This window comes from Macrobrachium rosenbergii, chromosome 4 (assembly GCF_040412425.1).
Source record: "Macrobrachium rosenbergii isolate ZJJX-2024 chromosome 4, ASM4041242v1, whole genome shotgun sequence".
Classification (NCBI taxonomy): domain Eukaryota; kingdom Metazoa; phylum Arthropoda; class Malacostraca; order Decapoda; family Palaemonidae; genus Macrobrachium; species Macrobrachium rosenbergii.
The window spans coordinates 45,577,430-45,604,833 of NC_089744.1; the positions used below are offsets into that span (position 1 = coordinate 45,577,430).

Below are 27,404 nucleotides of genomic sequence, written 5' to 3' on the forward strand. Positions count from 1 at the left end.
TGGTTCTCCTTTGATGAAAGTAACATTTTAGAATAAAATTCTTTATGCACCATTCAGCTCTTTGAAAAAAATTCATGAGATAGAAGATGGTTTACTTTTGAAACATTCATATAAACTGTCAATAAAAGCATTATCCCCCTCCACCTTTGAGAAACAAAATGTTCATTTAGTTTTACAAATATTCAATGAATATCTCATTCATGATTTATTAACTCTTGGAAAAAATCACTGTGCCTTTTTATTCATAAATTGCAGAATATATCAAAATTTTTTACATCTGGTGGACAATAATGAATGTAAAATCCCATATAAAGGTCAGAGATTAAATAATAAATATGCTACTCCAATAAGAAATAACACTCACGACATAAAATGTCAATTTCTCAACTATTTCTATGAAAGGCTACAAAAGTGGGATGACGTAAAAGAATTTGGTGGAACACTAACAAAGGAAACATTCACAGCACAGAAACATACAACTTGTGCAACATTAGAAATAATGGAATACTGTATATCTGAATTGAAAATGAGTCATGTGTTGACAGGAAAATTTCAAACAGATAATCTAGAGGCAAGGTTTGGTCAATATCATCCATTCCAGGTGGTCAGTACAATATTTCCATACGTCTGTTTGAATGTGAAAAGAAGCTTAGGATGATGTCTGTGTTAAAGCAAGAATTACCTTTCCACAATAAAAATGTAAGGCTGAGAAGTTTTGATAATTTGAAATGGAACAATTTAGAGAGTACCACTTATAGACAGGAGGAGTTTTGTATACATGATATATCTTTGAAAGTAACACAAAGTGATATTGATAATTGCAAGGAGGTTTTTCCTATAATAATTCATTTGGCAGATTATTGTTGTTACATTGTTTTCAAAAAAGAAAAGTGCATCGCTTGTAAAGATTTGAAAACATGTCCAGATAATGAGAATTTATCAGAGAACCACAGTTACCTTGTTGGTATAAGTAGGGGTTTGTTATTATGCCCAGATGATATTACAGCAAATATGGTAATTTATAGTTATATCATCATTAATAAATTAATGCAAACACCTAAATTCAAAACATCAAGTAGTCAGAGAAATTTGGCATCGACGGTGATATATAATGCTCTTGCTGATGACGAAGCCTTATTTCAAAATGATTTTTGCGATGAAGGTCATAGTACAGAAAAGATAGCAAAATCAATAATATGGGTGTCCACTAACGTTTTACTGAATAATTACTGTTTGGAAGAAAATAACTCCATTGTTGCCAACAAAATCTTTACTAAAAAGAGAAAGTTAGAAACTTTAACTATGAAATAATGGCTAAATATAAATGATTATAAAATTATTTCATTCACATATATTAGAATAAACCATTTTTTTGTGATGTATGTAAACCAATGCATTTCCGTCTTGTAATTTGACGTTAACACCATTTATGTATAAATATTTTTGTAATATAATGATAAAGACAGTACTTCGTTACACACTTTATTGTAACTGTAAATAAATTGTTTTGGTTCAGTATTTTATATTAACCTTATAACCTGTGTTTCGAGTTAGTATTATTTTGTGTACACAAATTAGTGTAGACGAGAAAAATAAGGAAATTGACTTATTATCATGACTGGTAAACAAAAATGGTCCATTTTATTGACATTTTATTTACATTTCTTTTGTCTGGTAAGGTAGTCAGTGCTAGTGACTCGCTCGGACTACCATTCCTTACGTCACAAAACATCGACCAGGCCTTGTCTCTCAGTGGTCTCAGACAAACCCACTGCATGTGACTGACATGGATTGTTGCTTCCATATATGCAAAGGGGGGGTGTACTACCATTATAGGGCAACTCCTCTTTTGAGTGGCTTACTCATGTCATCATAGGGCACCTCCTCATAGGACGTCTCCTCCTTGATGATGCACGTTCCATTGACAATACTAGGACATCTCTGTTGATGGTGCGAAGTCCGTTGACAGAGTACGTAGCATGTTTCTACACAGAACATCTTATCATAGGACATACCCTAAGGTTATCCTATCATATTCTCTGCATACAGTGGTGATGAATGGGGTTGCAGTAGCATGCTCAACACAGACGATGTAAGTCAGACAAGTTCCATCACTGGAGTCTATACCCATGCATGGTTACAGGAGAGCACTTCTTTGGCAAAGTGAAATGATTGAGCATGACTACTTTCCCTTATCGGTTTCTTCTACCAGATTGGTTTTAATACCAATAACATGTGCTTCTTCATTGGAGGGGTGGGTAGAGCTTTCTGCTGGCACGCTGCTGGCCCAGCGTTCTACTTTCCCAGCGGCCAATGAAGAATTAGATTAATTTATTTCTGGTGATAGAAATTCATTTCTCGTCATAATGTGGTTCAGATTCCACAATAAGCTGTAGGTCCTGTTGCTAGGTAACCAGTTGGTTCTTAGCCACATAAAAATAAATCTAATCCTGCGGGCCAGCCTTAGGAGAGCTGTTAATCAGCTCAGTGGTCTAGTTAAACTAAGAGCTACTTAACTTTAACCAATAACATGTATACAAGAAGAACTTTTATGTCCGTGGAATTTTTGAACAGTGGTTCTTAGCTATGCTAAACCACTTTCACTTCTGGTTTCAATGAGATCTGACATGTCAGGCCTGCAACAGTAGTAGTACTTGGACAGACAGAGGTACTTTCAGTAAGATGACCAACAAGGAATAAAAAGCGAGATGGCACTTTTTCGATGAAAACAAGGGATAAGACAGTTGATCTTGACTTCCAGTTCTCACTCAACCTCGAAAGGAGATTGATCGTACTCTTTCTTCTCTCAATTTCTTGTTGTTGGCTCTGTTCTGATCTGCTCATCCTACATTTTTGAAGGTGATCACTTAGACTGATAATTTTCCTTCGATAGTCCTGTGGCACCAAAGACAGTATGACTTCTGTGTTACCCCCATAGTCTAGTCCTTCAACCCAAAGCTAACGACTCATTCGTTAGCTTTGAGCAGCCTAAGAAACGATGGCAAAGGGATCCTTTCTCTTGCTAGGGAACTGATCAACAGAGCTTACTGCGAAACTTCCTACTGGTCATCAGTACGTTTCAGGTAAGATCTCTAGAAGGCAAAGTCATCCATATGTCTGTCACATTCAGGGAGGACATGTAGTTTGAGTACTAGGATAGAATGTATTTGTGAAATTCACATGCATATCCTCTTACCTTTTCTCTGCCTAGGGGAATGACCTTCCGAATGTACCCTGCAATTTCCTGGTGGTCATCAGTACGTCTGAGGCAACATCTCTAGGGTCCACAGTCATCCATCGATCTAGGGCATTCATAAAGAACCCATTTGCTCTGGTACTAGGATAGAATGTAATTGTGTAGTTCACATTCTTATCCTTTTACCTTGGGTTATTGCCCTTGGGTCCTTGGACTCATTTTCCTTGGATCCTTGGTGGGTGCTCAATAAGTCATGTAGTTTACCCAGCTCTTAAGGACAGGTTGCATCTCGCCTAATGTGTGCCGCTAGAGGGAGAAGGTGTGGGCGGGACTGGCTTCCTACCTTCCTCCCCTTTTCCATCCTTTTCCAGTGGACAGAGGAAGAGTGAACAAGCCATCACGAGCTGGACTGGCGTGCATGCAGGTGATCTGCATGACTGAGTATCCTGTCTATAACCCATTCCTGTTTGGATTAATAGATGCATTTCCTACCTTCTCTCTAGCAAGGAGAGAGAAGGACTATGGGCAAGCCAGTTGGTTATTTTTAGTTACATAGTCTTTGACATTGTGGGTTCATCTGCACCTTTCAAATCAAGGGTTTTCTTACTTACCTTTGGTTCAAAGTACCCAGAAGTCTGGCAGTTGAGAATCCCACGTGTTCAATGGATTAGAGGTATAGTATCCTTCCTTTGCTCCTTCATGAATGGGAAGAGAATACCAGGTGAGCTGAACTACCAGTCAGTTCAGAGAATTACTTGGAATCCTCCCTCCAATACTAAGTCTCCACATGTAAAGACTGAGGGTTTGTATTTGTGTAGGAACAAATGACAAATTTTTAATTAATTTTTATTTTTCCTAACTTACAAACCTGAGGTCTTTACATAAAAGGCCCACCTCTTACCACCCCTCATTCTTTTGCCTGGGCCAAAAGGTAAACTGAAGAGATTGAATGCATACCAGCTGGGTGGGTGGTACTTCTGCCCCTACCATAGGTAACTGTTACCATAACAGCCTCGCAAAAGTTTAATGGCTGAACTTTCCAGCTTCGCCGAAAGTTATCCATATGTAAAGACCTCAGGTTTGTCATGATCATGATCATGATGTTATGAAAAGTACAAATTAATAAAAAATTTGTAATTTCGATCAAAAGAATACGTGAAGCAAACCAGGCTTTCAAGCGCAAACCTGAAAGAAAGAAGCAAACCCCCCCAAAGGAAGTTCATCCTACAAATGATCTTTAGCAGTTTGTAAATCACGGGAAAGCTTGTAGGCACAACAAGAGGTAAATACTATGCTATGAACAGTGAACACATTGAGGGTAGGCTATAATTCATCAAATGGTCTGTCCTTTCTGTTATTTAAAAATGTAACTGAAGCGAAAATCTTTTCAAACTGCTCTGCAGAACACAACCTTCTCAGATGACCCTAATTCCAAAGTAGTTTCCCCTCTGTTTATCATCCACAGACAGACATGTGCTAAGTTACAACCCTTGCCCATGTTTCTGACCTGTTCCTAGACCTGCCTTGATGAACGCAGTCAAGGCAAGGTTTAAGGTGATCAAGGATATGCTTATGGACAAAGCATATTACTCAAGAGCCTTCCTTTTCCCTTTCAAAGTGCCCACTCTTACCACATGGGAATAGTACTGCTAATTTCCTTCTTTTGGCAGACAACAAATTTGTTGCTTAAGAAACCTACCACAAAAGAAGTGGGTAGGATCAAGAAGGGGATTTTGGCTGTCTGTGGATGTGAAAAAGGTTTTGGACACAGTTCTGTTGCTGACATTGACCTGTGCTGACATTTCTCTGGGTGCACTTACAGAGAATGTTAAAGCCATCAGTCTGGTGCTCCCTCTGGAACCTTAGCTTTTAGGCAACGTAACTTTGAAGTTTCTTTTTGTTTTTTCTGAATTCTTGACAGGATCTTTATTAATGGCACTGGGAGGACAGTTCACACCTATGCCACTGTTCTCTTGAAAAAGATGGAACATTTGTACTTCTCGTTCTCTGATAATGCCCCTCCAGGTCATAAGGCGTCTTAGATCTTTGACCAATCAGGTTTTAGACTATTTAGCTTCAAGCTGGTCCATGCTCTCACTGATGATACAGTCAGAAAAGAGAACAGAGAACTCACTGCTCCAGCCATCAAACCCATTTTCAAACTACATTTTCCTCCCCTCCTCCATCAGTGATTTTTTCACCTGTTCTTCATTCACGGAGTGTGTCTAAGACTTGCTCAGTATTGAAAAATTTGGCAAGGCTTAGGAGCACTGACCTGGGCACCAGAGGTACTAAGGGAGAGAGAAATCATTCCTTTCCTTCAGAGCCCTACTCAGGCAGTCAACTGTCATATGTCAAAGACACCACTTATTGCCTGATCGGCAAAGATGAGCAACACTGGGTCTGGTCACTACTTGGATGAGTGATTGCCTGGTCCACACTCTCACTGATGATATAGCCAGAAAAGAGAACAGAGAACTCACTGCTCCAGCCAACAAACCCATTTTCAAACTACATGTTCCTCTCCTCCTTCATCAGTCATTTCTTCCACTGTTCTTCGTTCAGGGAGTGTGTCTAAGACTTGCTGAGTACTGGAAAATTGGCAAGGCTTAGGAGCATTGACCAGATGCTGCCAAAATTATTCACTTAATCTAATGCTAAATTAGACTTAAGCGAATCTCACTGTTTCGGAGAAAAATCCTATTAGTACATAAATAAATTTTATATATAAAAGTAGATATGCAAAATGGTAAGTTGAACAGCTCTTCTGCATTAATTACAGCAGTACACTTCCTGCCTAATAATACATAGTGCATATATTTTAAAAACTATGCAAACTATACTTTTAAAAAATAAAGGAGAAAACAAAGACATGACAGGCTCTTCACTAACACAAGGCTAGGCCAGGACCAGGTTACTTGAAAGTTGGCAATATGTAAAAATTGTATGAATTAGGATCCAACTTCATAAAGTTCATAACTTTCACAAGTTTTCCATGGAATCCACTGTTTAGTTTTCAATATCTTGGCTTTTCAGTTCTGAGCCCTATTCTTGGACCTGAGCATGGCATCACAGGCATTCACAAGGTTACCCATTGGTGTTCAGGTGGTGTCACCTTAGGGAGTCAAAATTTCTCTTCTACCAGGAAGACTGGCTAGTCCTGGCCAGATCTCTAGACAGTATCCTGAGGGACAAAGATATGATATTCAACTTTGTTATAAAGTTGGGAATATCCCATCCCATGGGCTAACCTATTTAAAATTGAAGATTCAGAATTTTTTGGCTTTTCTAACACAGAAACAAGTTGATTTGTCTCTTATGATTTGCCTAGCGCTTCTTTCTTCACAGGCCTTACCGCCCAAGAAATTTTCTTTTCTAAGACACTTGATCTCCCTGGAGAAGTTCATCCCCCTTTCCAAATAGAGAGGCCTCCAAATCAGCAATCTGGAACTACTGGCTGTTTGAAACTCTCTGCACCCAGAAAATTTAGTTTCCAGGAAAACAATAGCAATCCTCTCAGCCAATACAATGGAACTCCCATACTGCAAAGAGCAAGGAAGGACCAAGTTCCAGCTGACCATGGCATTCTATGTTAGTCAGAATCCAAGAGCATCCCTTTGATGCCACAATGTATTCCATGAAAGAACAATGTTTTAAGTAGATCAACTGATGGGGAAGGGCCAGGTCTTACAGACAAAATGGTCACTATACCCACATGTACGTCAGGACTTGTGAAAACCATAGAGCCTGCCTATCACAGATATGTTTTCCATGTGCCAGAACCAAAATGCTCATTAATTGCTCTCCCTGCCAAGACCCTCAACTTTGGGCATTGTATGTGATGCTGACTGGCTGGTCCAATCTAGACTTGAGTATTTCCTCCCTTTATTCTTTGACAGCAAGTTCTGAACAGATTTCAGACCTCCAAGAATGTGATAATGATCCTCATAGCCCCATGGTGTGGTCACAGAGAGTAGTTAATAGACCTAATATCTTTAGTGATAGATTGGCCTCAGTTTCTATCTTCAAGGCCAGATCTAATCAAGCAACAGCACAGGTTAAGATTTAGAAAAAATTCTTGTACTTCAGCTAACCACCTGGAGGATCTTGACCTGATGATAAGGATAGGTTTTTATGGAGTCCATCATGGAAGGTTAATTGCAGCCTCTCTCGGAGGCCTCTAATCAATCTAGAGTGTCGTCTAATAACTACTAGACCTTACCTCTCTAGTCAACATCATTTAATTTTTTTGGTTTTTAGAAAACTCTGAGAAACTTGTTGTTGCTGACATCATAGGTCAGAGGTCAATGTTATCCTCTCTGCTTCACCATTTTAACTTTTTCTTTGATACTACTAGCCACAGTAAAAAGAGCTACCAAGTTAGAAACCTTTCCATTAGGGTTGGCTTTATAAATGGTCTCTCCTTTTACCACAATTCCAGGCAAAAATGATTTGAGAAAATAACTGGAAAAATTATGTGAAAATTATTTTCTCTTTATCGTTCCGTCACTTTTCTGAATCTGACTAAGCTAGTGGGGAATGAAGAGGTGGCCCTCGAATTTCCTGTTAGATCTCTTACAGTTTACATATGCAGAGTTAAACCTGTAAGGAGAAATTTACTCTGCAGTGTCTGGAATCTGAATACTCCTATGTCTAAATACATCATGTCCCTTGGTATACATTCTTTAGTTTGCAAATGTGAGGGCAGGAAATATGAGCTGTGGCTACATCTTACACTTTATTTAGAATTTTTTGTTAGAAGAAACTGTTAATGCAGTGCAATGGAGATGCTGTAATCACTCACTAAACTGTCATACACTAAATACCTTAGTTCCAGCTCATCTGTTTTAAGAATCCTAGTACATGTATTGAGTTATAGGGAGTATGAAGGTGGACATGTTCAGTATAGGAGTGTACCTGCTATCAAATTGGTATTTTTGGTTTCATCTGGTCTGTTCTAACATTGTATAACAAAATCTTTGGCATGAGATCACCATCCTTGCTTTACTTAAACTCCTTTATTATGATACCTCTGAACATGGTATACTCTACAAGGTCCAATATCTTGATGTCAATCCTTGACTGGAGGCAGAGACTGCCAACACTGTTACCTACATCGGGCAAGAATCATTAATTGGTTTACAGTAAACCCCTCGTATTCACGGGGGATGCGTACCACACCCCCCCTGGCGAATAGCTAAAATCCGCAAATACTTAAAACCCTGTAAAAACTTAGAACTGCCTATTTTGATAGTTTAAACACAAAAAAACCCTCTAAAAATGCTTATACCTGAGTATTTTAATAGTTTTATCACAAAACGTGCATTTAGTCATGAAAATATGAAAATACAGTAATTAGTGGATATTTTTCAGTGAAAAATACCGTGAATGGGCAAATTTTCCGCGAATAATGTGTATATACGATCTACAGAGAAATCTGCAAATAGGTGAGCCCGCGAATAGTGAGACTGCGAATACGGCAGGTTTACTACGTCTAAAACCAATCATGTTTTTTTATGGGGTGGGGTTTCTGGACTTTGTCAAGTGCTGCATGATCCCACCATCCTTGTCAATGTGGTAGTCGTCTATATGAATGTTATTCAAGTTTCATATACTTACCTGTCATTCACAGTACCCAGCCAACCTCCAATACTGTAATCGATTGGGAAAACTAACTGTTACCTAGAAAATGGAGTTGCTCTCTCCTCACCTACAGTAGGAAAGGAACCAGGTGGGTGAGATAAGCTGATAAACAAAGTGCACCCCCTCTTTTCTTTGATTTTTCTCAACTGTTGAGCAAACCGTCACCTACAGTATACGAGTGTTATATGAATAAAGCAATAACCAATTTTAATATGGACATTGGTATTATTCCCCATGCGGCTACTTCCATTGTTTTGGTTGGCTATCAGTTTGTAGGTAAATATTTTGGAATAAACTTCAAGTTTAAACTTTCTTATGGATATAAATGATCTATTTTCAAACATATTTAGTTCTGAAATGTCTCCACAGAATGGACATTCTTTACATCTGTCATGATGATCTTGACCAAAAGGGTAATCCTTGATCCCATTGTGATGTATGACTGCCAAACATGCAGTTTGGAAATTGGGGGCCATTATTAAATTCTTTTGGTTTTGTTGCATTCCCATATTCAAAACAATTCCTTTACATGTATTGCTGAGATCTGGGTAAATACAGTCCCTGATCTCTGCTCCAGCCTTGGATTAGAATTTTTACAGTAGATTCTATTTGCTGAATGTAAGCTTTGTTCCTTTTAAAAATATAGTAGTACTTTATTTTGTCTTCTTTGCTACTTTATCTTGTTTGTAAAAAGTTCAATATGGCTCATCTTTTGTTTTGCAATATTACAGTACCCTGCACACCACTCAATATGTCATGCTTTGTTACTCTGGCATAGACGATTCGTTTAGTTTTAATTACCATACATATTCCTGACTGATTTTTGGGTGTGGTTTCAACCAAGCAATTCTGTTAATCTGACTTAATTATATTTCTTTTGCTAAATACTAGGCTCATTTCCATCATCACTGCCTCCAGTACCTTGTGGCACAAAGGGCCTACATGAAATTCAACCATCTAAATTTTTCTTGTGCTTTTGCTCCCAACTATTTGCACTCATCTCTAGCCTTCCATCTTGTAGTTCTTTTCCAAGTAGGTCACAGTATCTGGTCAGCAGATCATTTTCCACAGTATCTGATCAGCAGATAATTTTCAAGTTCCAATAGCACTATCTTCAGTCTTTTTCTATTAACAAGAATCTTGACCAATTTTCTTCCCTGGCATTTTCCCAAGCCTACAAGGGGCTATACTAATATATATATAATGCTCCTAGTGCCTAGAGGGTTGTCACTTTACTGACATCTGACCCAAAACTAGAGGCAGAGCTTGGCATTTGATTTTTACCCCACTTGACCACACCAGCTACTATAACTCTATTATGGTGATGAGGCATGCTGCATAACCTCACCTTCTTCATGTTCTAAAAGTATTCCACATCATTTTCAAAATCATGCAGTGGTTGTTTACCAAAGATTAATCTTTTAAGTATAAAAAGATGGAAAATGGAGGGGGTAAAAGATAAGAGAGCCAAGCTAATTTAGTTTATAACAAACTACTAAGGGTGAGTTATGAGTTGTTCCTTAGGTACCGTAAGTGTTCTCTACAGCCTCACCTAATGGCAAAATGCTATCTGTTTTAGTGGTTTGTCATCAAGTCTAAGATAATTATATGAATCACATCCAAAAGTGTATTACAACCCTCTAAATAACTTATATAAGTTTGAAAGATTAGCTCAGAAAATATTTGGTAACATTAAAAAATTCAAGCACACACAAACTAGTCACACAACAGAATTAAAATTCTTGGAGATAACAGATAAGTAACATGTACTTGAGTATAAAAATCATCAGGGCTTTGTGTATTATTTTTATAAGGTACCTTTTAGAATCATTACTAGGAAAATAATTTCATATTTTTAACTGAGAACCACTCAAAAGTTGGGAAAATCCATTTTTTCAAGCCCTTTTCAAGAAATGTGTGAAGCTTTCCTATTCCTTTCTCTTTGTATGGAAACTAACATTTCCATTGCAGTTAAAAGAATGTGCATTACATGTGTATTAAGTATCTTGTTCAAAGTGCAATGGCTAACAGGAATAGGTAACAAGTATTCACTAAATGCAACCTTTGATATGTAAAGAATTAACACTTACCAGAAATCTGAAGCCAATGTAAACTTTTGAATTTCAGTTGGAGAACACAAATACATTCCATGACCATAATTTGTAAAGCAGAAAGTCCTCGCAATTCTGACAAAGAAAAATAAAATAGTAAAGTTCCATCCAGTATCCAGAGACTTCCTTTTAAATTGTTAAAAAAAAAAAAACTGTAAATTGTTAACAAAACATAAATGAACACATCTGAAATAAGTAAAAATATATACCGTAATTACAACTGAACTAGAGGTCATAAAGTAACGAGACTGTATACCAAAATAAAAAAATTTCAATTTGAGTGATTTAAAAAAAATCACAAAACGCATTTACGTATCAAAATAATATGCAAATTTCAAATGCCAATTTTCATATCAAATTATTGTAAATACAGAAATCTGGACTCCAAAACCCACAATAACCTGAACAATATCCAATACTTAACATTATCATGAATCAAACTCACTGCAAATTGTCACAGATCAATAAAATTTTCAAAAATCATGTCATAAAAATTTTAATCAGTCAGAACTGATGCAAGCATATAAACAAGAATAATTCGTTTTACAAGGGCAATTAAATAAATACTGTAATTATATGCATAAGGATAATCTGATCAATGCCCCCTAATTATTCATATGCTCAATGCAATTTAAAGAAAAATATACTAATGATGTACAATATGTATGTGGTAACGCTTTAACAAGCGAGGTCATCCCTCAGTGAATAAAGTGCAAAGCAAATGATTGTATACCTTAACTTACCATAATGTCTGCAAATGATAGCTACTTAAACTCTCACAAATTAACATCATGTTTATTCTTAAGTAACTGAAATTGAAAACTCTAAAAATGTGCTTTCTTAGCGAGTTGGCACAAAGGATTCAGAATTGAATATTCTGTACTTTTAAACACTAAAATTTTTAATTCTATAACAAGAAAACAAAAATTACACCTGAATAGGAAGAGATTTCTTTACGATACTCATATATAAAATTTTCAATAGGGTCTTGAAGAGAGAGACTTGGGAATATTTCAAATGAATAACAGAAGGCTTCAAACTGGAAATCCTTCTACAAAACTATCCTGTAACATAGCATGCCATGAGTCTTAGTAATTACTGGTAAGTAAATTTACAAACTATATACATTTATAATTATTATTATTGTTGTTGTTGTTGTTGTTTAATATTGTATCTGTACCACTCACTTAAAAGGCTATTTTTTTTATAGTATGAAAAAAATGAAAAATAAAGGGCTAATTAAATCATTCTTCTTCTCTTTATTCAAAATAATAATAATAATAATAATAATAATAATAATAATAATAATAATAATAATAATAATAATATCATTACTGTACCTGTATTATTTGAATATCTAGGAAGAAGACCCTCTTTAAAACAAACTTCATTAAACTGAATGGCCCTCTGGATGACGCTGAGTTGTAGTTTCTCAATCTCTCAAATAAGTTTCTTTTGTAGCAGTGTGTATATTATATAACAGCTGTCGCAAGTTCATTTATTCCTTGACATTTCTGTAGTACTCTCTACCATTTACTAAAAGGTGAATGAAGCCGGGGGCACAATTATGCCATATTTATGCATGCAAGTGGTCTTACAGAAACTTTAGGTGATTTTTGATTGGCTTTCAAAAATGGCGGAGGGGGCCCTCTTCCTACTGGCTAGAAGCAGAATGACTCATCTGGGAGAGCCTGGCTGACTGATGAAGGTATTGATTGGTTGGTGCCAGGTCCCTTGAAATCTGATTGTAAGGCATGCTTTCTGAAGTATTATTGGGTGGCTGAAGGGTTATCCCAGGGGCCCTGGGTCACGTTCAGTAACAGTTTCCATTGGAGGATGGCAAGGGCCTCCTTATATCACAAGACAGTGATGGTCATCATTACCATCAAGGATTTTTGTCCTCTTATGATCTGCTGGCATTGGAGGGCACTGCTATGTTCCCTCATTTAGTGCTGGTAGACCACCCCTTTGTGTAGGTGGGTGGCAATCCTCTTGGAGAGGCAAGTCGTAGCCTTGCCAATGTGGATGTTCCTTGACAGAGTTTACAGAAACAATTCTACCTCAACACTGAACATTCCAGAGGCCTCCCTTCATGGATGATGGATACTCTTACCATCAGGTTTCCAGGGTGATGAGAAATGCTGTTGACAGATGGTATCATCAAGAGAACCACACCCCCTACAAGAATGAGAGGACCATTTCATTTCTTTCATGATCAGAGTAGTGGTATTTCACTGTCGGCTGGTTGCCCAGCCTCCCACCTATGCTACACCTCTCATGTCTCTCTACAATATCAGACTAGAGTCAAGCTCAACAGGGTCTTCTTTCCCCGCTGTTGTGTGCAGGCCCGTTCCCCTGCCTGTGGGTTCGCTAGATAGTAGGTAGGGACAGTGGGAATCTCGTTAATCCATTCATGCGCGTCACTAATTAGATGACGAGGCATTTGGCTACCTTAAGAGAGTCATGGGTGTTTTTGCAAATTAAACAAAAAACTCTTAAGAGACAGAGAAATGCTTATTGAAATTTCCTATAATAGTGATTTTTTTTTGGAGAAAAAAGCTCGTTCAGGTGTAAAATATATCTCTATTTTACATTTAATCAGTGTAACTACCTCCAAACCATGACACTGTTACCATTTTTCGTTGCAGTCTCTCTCTCTCTCTCTCTCTCTCTCTCTCTCTCTCTCTCTCTCTCTCTCTCTCTCTCTCTCTCTCTCAGGCTACATGAATGCCAAGTATAAGAAAGATGAGGCAGCCCTGAAGAACATCATCGGCACCAACTTAAAACCCACCAATGCAGACAAAAATTTTCACCTTACAATCTACTACAAGGATTGGAAGATTGCCTAGTACACCATGAGGAAAACCCTGTCGCTAGCAATGGTACCATGAAGAGGATAGGCGTGGTTTACCAAATATTGTGCCCTAAGAATGGATGCTGCCATTCATGACAATGGTATGACTAGATTCGCTTCTCCAAGACGATTGCCATCCACCTACACAAAGCATTAGTCTACTGATCCAAGACAGTCCAAAGGAAACCACTGCTGAATGTGACCCAGGAGATCCTTCTTCTCCCTACCACTGTCAGGAGAATGGCAAGGTATGCCCCTGGGATAACCCTTCAGCTGCCTGCCACTTCAGGCAGCATGTCTTCCAACCAGAACTCCTGTGACATGGTGTCAGCCAATCAGTGTCTTCATCGGTCAGCCAGACTCTCCTGGGTGAACCATTCTGCTCCCAGCCAATAGGAAGAGAAACCCTCCCTTTTTTACATCCAATCAAAAATCACCTAAAATTTCTGTGAGCCCACCTGCGGGTATAAATACTGTATGACATAATTGTACCCCTGGCTTCATTTGCCTTTCAGTAAATGGTATACAATACAGTACTTCTGAAACAACTTGGAACAAATGAACTTTGGACAGCTGTTATATTATTTACCTGCTGCTAGAAAGAAACTGCAATATAAACTCAAAGGCATCCAAATGGCCATTCTGTTTATCTAAGTTTATTAAACATTACTATTATCATTGTGCCTTAGGTTATACAGCTCACTGCACTTTCCAATAACTCCGTTTTTTCCTTGAACAAAAACAACCAGTGTTTTAATTTGTCAACGGCAGTTTACATCTTGCCATATACAAGAAATACTAGGTTTTAGTGATAAAACTGTATAAAGGTAGTCTCAATTATAGATACAGATATAACTGATCAAGTCATAACAGTTGCAACTTTGGTTACTTTATCAGTAATCTGCCACTTCCTTTATAGCACTGACCCAACATGTTTCAACATTTGCACCAGTTTCGTATACTTTGTGAAATAAACACTATTTGTTGGACAAAAGGATTTCCATGACAATGTTTCTAAAGGCCCCTTAAAGCAGTTCTAGTCACTAAAAATTAACAAGTTCTATTGTTGCAAATTTTTAACAATCTTAACTGCTGACTGTATTCTAAAATTTCTCATGTTAAATAGGGCATTACTGTGTAAAGAGAACTAGCTTGTTTCATTAGATGATTTTGGAACAAATTCTGCACCAGATGAAGATTCAAAGCCATTAGTATACTGTCTTGTGAGCCTTTATGTTTCATATTTTCTATTGGTTGTTGCTTATGGTGTTCAAGGGGTATGCATAATTAATGAACAGGCTACCTACTTTATGCATAAAATAACAAAATGATAGATATAATGTAAGAAGAAAAGTTAAGCTTACATTTATTGACTCAAAAATTCTGTTGGCTTGAATCAGAAATGGTGGTGTGTAGTTATTAATGAAAATGTCTCTGACTAATAAGATTTTTTTACTTAAGAGTTCATTTGGCTGAATCTTTAATGCACTTCATAAGATTACTAAGTTACAGTAAGGAGAGGTGGTACATCACTTTCAACTTCTACAGACTTAGGAGAATATTTGAATAGTACTTTGGCACAGATACAGAGTCCTTTGTTGTAAGTTGAATTTTCAAGTTTTTTAACTGTTTAATGCTGTTCCACATATTTAATTTACATAATATAAAAAAAAGTTGCTTTGTGCATTGTATTCCATAATTCTTTATAGCATAGCTGCTGTTTGTCCTCGAAGGAGTTACACTTTCATGGTCCCCCCCCCAGGGCTCCATAAGACAGACCAACCAATTACAAAGATTTCTCTTTTAGTTGGTCTTGGCCAGAATAGTGCTTGTTGATACAGTGATAGAATATAAAGGACTCAGGACTGGAGGGCTCTATCTCCTGTCCTACGATGACTACCTCAGCTCTCTATGTCTCACTTGCAAGGATGTGACAACAGCCTGTTTTGACCACCCTCATTACACCCTGATCTGTCCAGGAGTTCACCAGTCTTCAGGTTGTGCTCTGGAAATTGTGTTCAACTATGCATTTTTCGAAGATCACTTCGCCAATCATGCTCAGTACTTAGTTTTAAGACCCAGTGAAAAGTTTTAGTTCCTTAAAACTTTAACAGATAGGCTTATATTTGTTTAAATTGGGAGCCAATCTGCCTCTTGCAAGGCGAGAAGTAACTAGATCGCTAGGCTATACTGTAATTGTTGTGCTATTTTTTCTTGTTGAACAAGTGATATTTAGCATTAAGGCAATAATATTAGACAATTTTTTTATTGAAACTTATTATGCAATGACCTTTTCAACACTGATTGATCATTTTAAGTTACCAAAAGGGTAAATCACGTTAGCGTAACTTGTTTAAAAAACATAGACATGATCATAGTTCCCAATTGTGCTTGACTTACATGCCTTGGTGTTTACTTAAGGCCAGTATTTCCTTTGTAGTATTTTATAATCCAACTAAATGGTTTTGTAATATTGACAGTTCCCCAGTTATCCTTAATACTGAGATTCTCTTCAATACTAGAGGAATACATTCATGCAGATCTACTTCCAGCAAGTATTACTCTGCTGGTAGTGACTTCACAGGTGTTGAGAAAATTGTCGTGACATTTGTCTTTTTCCTAAGGAAATACAATAAGTACTTTTTTGTATGGTGAACTTTGCCAAAAAATTTAAAATCTTAAGATACTGATTTTATGTATTTTCAGTACAATAATTCCAATAATTATTGATTACACGTATTTACCAACTAACATAGCCTATAGGCTACATAACCTTTACCTGGTGCTTGGGAACAGACTGGGTAATCAAAGGTTATTAAAATAAACAGATATACATTTAGTTTTGTCTTAACTGAGTAGAAGCATTTGTGAGCAAATCCTTTCAAGCAATATTATTGTAGTAACTGTGAACTGATATTTCAATACGTTATTACTATTTATGAATATGACCCACTGATCGTATTTCCTTACATTATACAACGGACATGTACTTGTGGCCATGTAGGCCTGGTTAATTTGGAGTGTTTGTGGCCTATACAGTGATATAAATAGTTCTTAATAAACACTTGTTCCTTTTATCCTACAGTAGTGGGCTACTACTACATGACCTACACATTACCTGTGCCACAGCAAACTGCTCAGTTTGCTTTTCACCTGTGGAAATGGCTCATAACTACTCACCATGAGCCAGGGCCTGAAGGAATAAAGAAGAATTTGTTTGGTGGCTGGACATGTGTGAAATATGCCACATGCTTTTGGCAGCAAATTTAAAGGATGACAGTTCGTTTTTAAGCTGTCTCTAAGAGTTATAGGTTTCAACAGGATTACAGAAGACGACTACTGTACATTGTTCCGGCAGAACTATGGCAATGTGTTTCCATACCTCTCCAAGCAGATTCCACATTTGACCCAATGCTCGGAAAGCAGTGGATTCTAGGAACTCCCACTCCAACTCATCTGAAGGAGAGGAAGAGTCTTTCCTTGGGAGACAGGCCACATACCTGACATGAAGTGGATATTGCCACTGAAATTACCCTTTTGAATAAGGAAGATCTAGGGAACAGTCTTCTGCTTTACATGAGAGAGACCCTTCAAATGACAATCTTGCCTTTCCTATGCAGTAATCATGTATTGAGGGGACCCTGATAGGGTCCAACCAACCCCATCTGAAGTGTCAGCACCTTCTAGGGGACAGTGATTTCTATACTACAAGGCAGTGATGATATGACTGCCTTGGCTCAATCAGTTAATGCAGGCTTCCCTGATAGGAAAATTCTGCTTGCTAGACTTTCTATACAGCCAGGCAGTGATGATACAATGGTCTTGGCTCAATCAGTTCATGCAGGCTTCCCTGATAGGAAAATCTCGCTTACTGCACTTTCTATACCGCCAGGCAGTGATGATACAACTGCCTTGGCTCATCAGTTCATCCAGGCTTCCCTAATAGGAAATTCAGCTTGCTGTACAGTACTTTTCATACTGCCATGCACTAGTGATACAAATGCCTTGGCTCACCAGTTCATGCACGCTTCCCTGGTGGGAAAATTCTGCTTGCAGTACTTTCGGAATTCTGGGAGGAAATCATGAGCAGTATCAAGGATGATCCCATGAGAGTTAACACCCCTGAGGACTCACTTGGCACTGATTATCAGTATAGAGATGCTATCCATGATTCCAAGAGGAATTCCTGTCTGTCCTGGATATGGAATCAGGTGTAATAAGTAAAAATTTCTCATCCTTTAAACTAGGGGACTGAGAGGCTGTACAGTCTGCCCAGGGAGAGATAGGTTTCTTACCAAAAATCTTAGGTCATGGGAACAGGATAATAAAAAACCTAAACTCAAAAAGAAGTTGAATCAGTTGTCTAAATCCCCTTTGAAATTAGAAAGGCTAATAAGAGGCAGCCCACTCACTCCTAGAGCTCTGACTGGTAACAATTGAGACCAGGTCAGATAATAAAACACCAAATAAGAATGTAGTATGGGCACCAATATTTGCCTGAGATTGATACTGATGACCCTTGGCTTGACACCTCCATGTGCATCTTTTCACCAGATGGAAAATACCTCATTAAGGAAAGGAAAGCTGATTGAGGTTGAGCATAAAGAATTTTGGGATGGAGCAGCTTTTCCCAATACTGAATGGAACTTGGTCCCTCCTTCAATAGGAATTCAGAAACCACTGAAATAGATGGTTGTGCTACCTAATAATATAGCAAAGAAAGCCAAACAGAAGCAACCATATTAATGAAAGCCACAGAAGCAACCTTTCTCCAGTTTAATGGAAAATATAGTACAACAACAATTTTACACAGCCAATAACCTCTCTGGGAGTCATCAGCCTTCTGTCTCTTCACTTTTGAAATAAACAAACATGTAAAGACAGAATTTCAGAATTTTGTGATGACTGAGAAATGAGAGTCTATGGCAGAAATAAAGCCAAGTGTCTCCACCATCCTAGTATCTGATAATGCTATGAAGGAATGAGCAACATTTGTCCTACCTTATAAGAAAAATAGCTCCAATTGGACATGGCTCCCCAGCAATTTGGGATACCTACAAGAAAAATCTCAGGACAGCCATGGCTGAATTTTATGCTAGGCTCCACCTATTAAAGAGCTTTCAGTCTTCCAGAGCAAAGTTCACTGTAGCAACCAAAACACTCATGTGGCCCCTATTGGGAGCACTCTATGACTTTCTGGAGTATCACATTAATGCTTGAAAGAAAGCAATGGTGGACTCCGACATTTTGCTCCCCAGTGTAACCTCCCTATTGCTTTCTTACCCTATCTGTTGGGGCCCTTTTTGAAGAGTCTGTTGCCGCACAACTCATTGAATGAGCCCAACAACAGAACTGGACAATATATAATGTTCTCGAAAAATGGAAATCTGGGAAACATTACTCTTGAGAGTTTCCTCTTCCTTAACCTAAGAAAGCTTGGTGTGAATCAGAGTCATATAAACCTCCAGTCACTATTAAAGAACCCCTGCGACAACAGAAGAAAGGACAACAATAGCATCAGCACCCCTTTCAAAGCAGACAAAACACTCCTACCAGGGAAAAGACAAATCATTTCCTGGACTGTGTATTACAAGGAAGGGATGAGGTGACACCCCCATAGGACTTGCATGGTTGGGGTCATTTCTACAGCATAATATGCTGTGGAAGTCCTCCCTTAGGGGACAGTATAATCTTCAACGGGCTAGGGTAGAGGTGGTCACACCCTCCCCCCTCCTCTAAAGTATTTTTTCCAAAAACCAGACTCCCTTTTCAAAAGGGAGCCACAGAGAAAGATAGCTTTCTTTGTAACCACTCTTCAGCATCCCCAAGAAGCATTCCTCCCAACGAATGGTGATCCTTGACCTGTTAAATTTGAACGAACATATTGTTTGTATACATTTTTATATATACTGTACCTATGTAATGGAAGCTCAGGATTGAAGGATTTTAACTGGTGGCCTACCTAGATGATGGGCTAATCTGGGGAGCCACCAGATGAAGAGCAGACAAAATCTGAGAGTGGTAGTCGATAAACTCCAGTCAAAAGGTTTCTTAATACGAACATGTCCCACCTTACATCCAGGAGACTTCCCTGAATTGAATACAGAATTTTGGCCAAAGGCCAAGCACTGGGACCTATGAGCTTATTCAGCACTGAAACGGAAATTGGCAGTAAAAGGTTTGAAAGGTTTAACAGGAGGAAAACCTTGCCTCTGCACTATGAATCAATTGTAGGAGAGGGTGAAAGTACGATGGAAGAAAAAGAATATGAAAGGAGGTACAGTAAAAGAAATGAAAGGGGTTGCAGCTTGGGGCCAAAGGCACACTGCAAAGAACCTTCAGTAATGCCTACAGTGCACCGTATGAGGTGCACTGAATGAACACCCGCCCCTACAGGGAGGATCGACTTTTTTCTGAGGCTGGGACTTTGTTGGGCTACTCTTTGCAGCCAGCTGTCTCTTCCAATCAGCACTCAAACCAGAATATGGAAGGACCTAGAAGATTCCTTGCACAGCCCAGCTTTTCCAGACAACACTTGAAACGAAGTCTGTTACAGTCAGGGTCTGTAGTTGATCTAATCCTGAGATTGATTATCACAATCTCAGGATTTAAACAGTCTGGCACTCACATGCCTGGAAAAGCCTTCATCTCATTTGGAAAGATACTCTGTCCATGGACCTGGAAAGGGTCTCTGGCAAACAGGTCGACCTGACCCCACCATTCGTATGAGTGATAATACGTATGGAAGCCTCCTTGACAGGCTGGGGAGACCATTGGGAGGATTGTCAGTTAGGAGGAAGATGGTCCCTGTTCTGAGGGAATGTTATACCAGCTTTCTGGGACTATTGGGTGTCGCCAATCTCAGAAAATTGAAACATCTAAAAGGGATCCACATTTTGTTTGTCCTAGACAATATGACTGCAATGTCTTATTTCAAGAGGTTAGGCTTTTGTTGAGCTCCTCTCAAGTCAGTGATTACTAATATGCTTCCACAATCCGGAAGTGGAATGGTTTGCCACATGCGAGAACCATCAACTTCCAGTGTATGTGTCTCTGAACCTGGACATTCAAGTAATAGCAAGAGATGCATTCCTACAAAACTGGAACAAATGGAGGATGATAAACCTTTTTCCTTCATTGTCCCAGATTTTTAAAGCTTTGAAAACTCTACCAGCTTTCAACAGAACCACTTGCCTAGTAGCCCTGAATTAGCCAAACGGTCATTGGTTTTTTTATTTCCACAACAGGCGAAAGAATAGATTCCATTGCTGTCCATTGTTCTATCCCATACAGAAGGAGGAGAAACTGTCTACACATCCTCCTTTATGAGCTGTGACCTTCATGTTGAATTTTAAATCTAGTCTACTGTGAAGATTATTTGCCTAAAATTGCTAAGTACCTAGTCAAAAACTACGGACTTCATCTATCCAACATACCAGTCTGTGTGAAAAATGTGGTTAGATTACTTCCACACTGAGAGCCCAGTTGAAATCTGTTAAAATAGTTTTACATTTTATTAATTTTATTAACTTCTGAAGTCAAGTGCCTTGCTATTGCAACAACCATGGCATAAAAGGCAGCACTGGCAGAACACTTCCCTTGGTTTGGAATTTATTCTAATATAGAATTGTTAATTTTGTTCTCCAGTCTTTTACACTGCAAAGATCAGCTCCTGCAAGGTTTCCCATTACCTGGTCCCTGATTAAAGTTCTTAGGCTCCTGTCATCCCCTCAATTCATAGGCCCAATACAAATACAACTCATATGCTGCAAAAGGCTGTATTCTTGACTGCTCTGGCATCAGGAGCTCGGATTAGCGTGCTGGGCTCTCTTAGACAATGACAACATTTCACTACTCATATACCTAGTTGTCATATCATTCCTGGCCAAGAATGAGGACCTTTTTAAAGGGAAAATCCCTTTTCTGATAAAGGAACTCAGTATTTCATATAACTATTATGCCCGGTTCAAGCACTTAAGGTTTACCTAGATGTCACAGCAAACATCCCAGATGGTCCTATTTTTCCTGCAACTCAGCACAAACAAACCACTCTCTCTACATGGGCTGAGAATTATTTCAGTGGCCTTCATTAAAAAGGCAGACCCTCACTCCTTTCCTAAGTTGCATGACATCCAAAAGGTGAGTACTTTGTTAACTTTCTTCGGATTGGTTATTACAGATAGTATTCCTGAACTGGTGAAGGTGCAATAATCCTGCAGCCATACCCAACATAATTAGGAAAGCTGTTGATAATCAGTGACTTTACCTTGAATGAAAAAATTCCTGAAACACTATTGCCATGAAAGTGGTGGTCATGCTGAGATATTGCTGGGAAGATGCAATAATCCTGCAGCCAGACCCAACATAATTAGTTAAGCCACCTTCAACCCAGAAAGAATAATACATATATTGGTTTGTGTGGTTTCCTGTTCTTCATTCCCAAACCCTACGGGTGTCTGGAATAAAGAAAATGGTTAATAACCTGTGACTATACCTTGGACCAAAAATTAATCTGGGTTGTTGGGATTTATTTATTGGAGCTAAGCCATTTTGTCACCTGTCAATTTCTTTTCTAAGCTTCTTTGAGGGTGAACAGTGGGTATGCTACCAAAAACCAAGTTTTGACATAAGAAAAACCTATTTTTGGTAGCTGCTGTGAGTTCTCAAACTCACCCACTTTCCCTGATGAACAGACATGGGACTGGAGTGAACATTTATCTGGCACAAACCTGGCATGTACTGAAGATGGCCAAAACAGGCTTTTGTCACATCTGTGCAAGTGAGACGCAGAGAGCCGTGGTAGTTGTTATAGGGCAGAAGATAGAGCTCTCCTGTCTTGAGTCCTTTAAATTCTATCCTTGTGCCAACAAGCACTATTCTGGCCGAGACCAACTATATGGGAATTCTTTGTAATTGGTTGGTCTGTCTTATGGAGCCTATGCGGACCATGATAGTGTAACTCCTTTGAGGACTCACAATGCCTACCAAAAAGCGGTTTTTCCTACATCAAAACCTGTTTTTTTCATGTACTGTATTTTAATTTTTTGCTTTTATGTTTGGAATTTTTGCTTTCCAGTTCAACTGTGTGCCAAAAATTAAACCTGTGAATTTCACAGTTGAAATGATAGCTATCAAGAATGCTTCTTATTTCTATTTCAGTACCATAATTCTTTTTCCATCAGCTATCTTTATCAAATGATTATTTTTGTTTTTTCTGTAGAAACTCGAAAGCCTACTGACAAGGCCCATGTATTTCCTTTTGCAATGACAAAATTACGATTAAGAGAATCTGTGTATAAAGAGGTTTGAGGCAATGCAGAATACTGCAAAGTCATCAATGTTAAAATGATTTTTAATTCTAATTAGTAATTGCATCTTAATAATGTTGATTCATGTAGGATCTATGCACTGCTCATAACACTTCCCTGCAGAATTCCATTTCCTAAAAACAGTAAACGAAGCTCAATCACTGTTATCCAATCACACCTGAAAAAGTTACCCATTCAAGTATTATGTGATCCATAATGGGAAAAAAAGGCACGTTAAAACGAAGAAGATGATTGGGTAAGGAATTTTACAGTTTTCATTTTCAAGTAACATGTTAACCTTAGAACAGAATAGAATATAGGATTTAGGCCAAACAACAAGCACTGGGACCTCACAGTTGCACTATGAAACAATTGTTAGAGGGTGGAAAGTCCGATGGAAGAAAGGGAATATGAATGGAGGTACAGTAAAAGAAATGAGAGAGGTTGCAGCTACGGGCCAAAGGGGCACTGCAAAGAACCTAAGGCAATGCCTACTGTGCACCATGTGAGGTGCACTGACAGCACTACCCCTCTACAGGGAACAAGTTAGCCTTGAAAATACCATCACTTTCTTAGAGAACTTATTTAAGATATAGGTCTCTATTTTTGATAGGTTATTAGGATGTTTGCCTTGTTTTGTTACTGGTAGAACGATGGTATGTTGCCTTTCTCTTGAAAACTGTTTCTTTGTTCAAAGTTGTTTACAGTAATGAAGTAAGCAGTTTTTGGCTAAAGGGTGTACAGTATATGTTAAATAAATTCAAAACTGATGTTGTCTTAATTTGGTCGTGAGTTATTATGGGAAAAAGCAAATTTTAGTTTTTCAGTGGTAACCACTTACTAAAATCAAAACTGATATACTCAGACTGCTTTTTTGTTTGCTCAAGGCTAATATACCCCAAAGTGTTTCTCAAGAAGAGTGATATTATCTATGAATCATAAACTGTTCATCCATTATAAGATATGGCATGTCTCAGTGATCTAGCAGTGGGGACATAAATTTATCAAAAATTTTTGCCATATTTCGTGAACTAGTGTGCTGTATATCAGGTGATGTCCTGTTTACCTGAAAAATTTTCTTCTTCATCGCCTCCATCCTAAACTTTGTTTATAACTGATTGCATTTTGGTTTTAAAAGATGGAGACTCAGAAAATGCTGATGGATGGAGTACTATAGTATTAGTAGTACTGGACTGGAATGGATGGGCCTTTTTATTCAGTAAGCAAGAGGGGCCCTGCAAAATATATTTTAACTAACAAGTGTATGAGGCTTTGACATATTGCTGATGAACCTTCTGTGGAAGTATATTAAGTGTGTAATGTGGAAGTGTTTGTGTGAATCAATTAAATCTGCTTGAACTGTACAGACAGATTTCAAGAAACATTTAAGGCTTACAATTGGACCTTGGATCACTACTTTTATAACACAGTTGTAGGCATAAAATGTAATGGCCTCATTCATAGTGTGTGACTGACCCTCTGAAGAAGAATTCAATAAAAATTCATCCCTACTTTTATGCAGTGATGTTGAAATTCAAAACAAAATAGGTACATGGCCACAAACATTTCCTTTGCCTTAATCTAAATAACCTGTGTCATGAAATACATACATTTGCATATTCCTGCATTCTACATTAGTAGTTAGTTAAGGTAATACTTAACCATACCACAATCCAATCAAAGCTTGCATAGAGCTTGTCTGAAGGACTTACTCTTTTGAAGGTATAAAAATATTCACTGGATGTGGCTTGTGTCATACATACTGTACATCTGAACTAGAACAATTTTAACAAATGAATAATAAATCAGCATTAGCAATAAATATAAAAGTCTGTATATGAAAAGTAAAAAAAATCTTCCAATCAAAAATGCCAAAATTCTGTAGCTTTCATAATCATTGTTATTAGTTCCATACCTACAAGTTTTTTCCAATAAAAAAAATATTACTTTTCATTCTTTTTGCAGTCAGTCTGAGGTAATTGCATTCACTATTAGAAAATATTCATTACAAAAATCACGCAGAAAGAAAATGCACATTACAAATTCAATATATGAAATTTAGTTTTCAAATGGCTCAGTTACTAATCAGAGATGTCATTTAAAGTAGCTATAAATATAAAATGTTATGCAACTCCCCATATTTAAAGAACCTTGTTATTCATTTTCCAATACATAACATGAACCAAAATACTCATACTAGCTATGTAAAATATTCAGAATATCACAAAGAATTTAGTTTTAAGATGAACGGTACATACTAAACTACTTCCATTTTAGAAAAATTCACTTGGAAAAATGTTGCAATCTCTTGTATGTTACGACCTACATCATTTGTTAATCCCTAGTATTCCTGGTATATTACAGTAGCATTCATAAAAAGTTTAATGAGATCAGTGAATTGAGGTTCTTAAATGACTTAGGACTGGCCCATCTCTTTGTTCTTATTCACTTGTAGGTGATCAGAGTATGCATGCATGTGTATTATATATGTAACAGGACAAACTAACAACAGTGAAGTCTACAAAATTTCTTTAAGGGTTCCTTAATTAATTTACATCTTAGATTGTTAGTTACAGGATGACCCATGATTCACTGCTAATGACGAAATGCATCCCATGTGAGTCTGTCCTTCCACATAACTAACAAGTTATGTTTTATATGCTCAGCATATCTAAGCAAGTGGGCCACTGTCAGATTTATGCATATTGTTTAAGAATTATGCATTGCATCTCTACATGAATTTGACTAACCATTTCTTGACCAGGGTCAAAATACACACACACACACATACACAAGTGTGTATATATACATACATACATACACACACTCACACATACTTAGGAACTGAACCAATTCTTTTGAAATAGTAATAAAAATTATCTTAAGGCCATAGGTTTGCTATCTTCATAAGTTATTTTAAGGTTACTTTCAAGGTTCTGCCTCTGAGTACATCATATTTCCTTGAAATTCTGATGTTCGAAAGGTCTCCTAGACACATCTAATAAAAATACTCAACATTTGACCACTAAATCATCTGAATGAGCTAAACATAATCAACAATCAAGTTCAATCACTTACAGAAAATTAGCCTACTTTATCTTTATTATATTATCTATCAAATTGATAAGTCCTGTTAAAATCTGTGAAGAAAATAGTTAATAATACCAAGAACATATCATTTCACGAGTTACAAGACAAGTAGCACGTCACAAATCTGACGTAGCTCTGTAGCAAGTCATTTCTCTTAGTTAAAACTTACAACTATTTCTCCTCCAGCTTTATACATTTCATGAATATTCTGACATTATCTGTCATGTTCATAACCAAACAAGTACGCAAGAAAATGACAAGAAATGAATTGCTTCAAGCTTTCAAGACTTAGGGGCCATTCACCCTATTTTGCAACAATATTGTTCACAGCTGACGCACACATCCAACTGGCTCTGCCCCTGGTGCATTTGGTAAGAGGCTAAGCATATTACGAACACCTGACACGTCCACTGCCAGTCTCCCATGTGTGGACCAATATCAATACAATCATACCCTCCATTGCAGACCATATGTAATTGCACATGCTAAACTTTCAAATATGATGTGAAGATGCTTAAATAAAAGTGTGTGAGTGAAAATAGGCAATGAATAATGTGTGCATAATAAAAGGGTGTCTAAAGAAGTCATGCTGCATTTAGAGGAGTTCTGGAGGCTCGATTTTAGGTAGGATAACAGAAAGAAACCTTTACATGAGAAGTTTCTCTTTTCATCACAGTGAAAAGGTGATCTAGAAGTTAAACTGCTGTAATACAGAAAAATGATCAGTGAAAATTCCTAACCTATAAACAATTCTTAAATCTGTTGGGTCCCTACACTGATTAGCTGAATCTTTATCTTCAACTTCTGCGATTACAAACATACACACACACATGATGTTTCTCATCACCCAAGTGATGAGAAACATCACCACCCTTAGGAAATCCAAGGAATCTAGGACCAGTGTAATTTTCAGACTTAAATTTGCAAGAAGACAGAAAGCCTCATGATATGAATTCTGCTGGACACAAAATGGCTGTAGGCTATTAGGACTCACTTAGGAGCAAAAGGATTTCCAGAGATGCATTCTGGCATGTGAAATGCTTTAAAAAATGTTTCAACTGTAAACTGTGTTAAATTTTCATTCTAAATTCTCATTTCTGTAGATTTAACTTAGAGCCAATGTCAATGGGTTCGTGGCTAATACTGACATCGGTGAGGGAATAAATCGATCAAGACCCTTAATGATAAGTACTGAAAATAGT

At 37.7% G+C, this 27,404-nt stretch overlaps 1 protein-coding gene across 8 annotated transcripts in view; it reads right to left on the minus strand.

The window, feature by feature from the left end:
- The window catches only part of Tomosyn (syntaxin-binding protein tomosyn), a 991,423-nt gene that overhangs the window by 34,811 nt on the left and 929,208 nt on the right, over window positions 1-27,404 (minus strand). For all 8 annotated transcript variants that reach the window (XM_067096189.1, XM_067096177.1, XM_067096169.1 and 5 more), the window contains one exon: window positions 10,930-11,025. In XM_067096189.1, coding sequence (XP_066952290.1) covers window positions 10,930-11,025 — 96 coding nt within the window. The remainder of the gene's footprint in view (window positions 1-10,929; window positions 11,026-27,404) is intronic.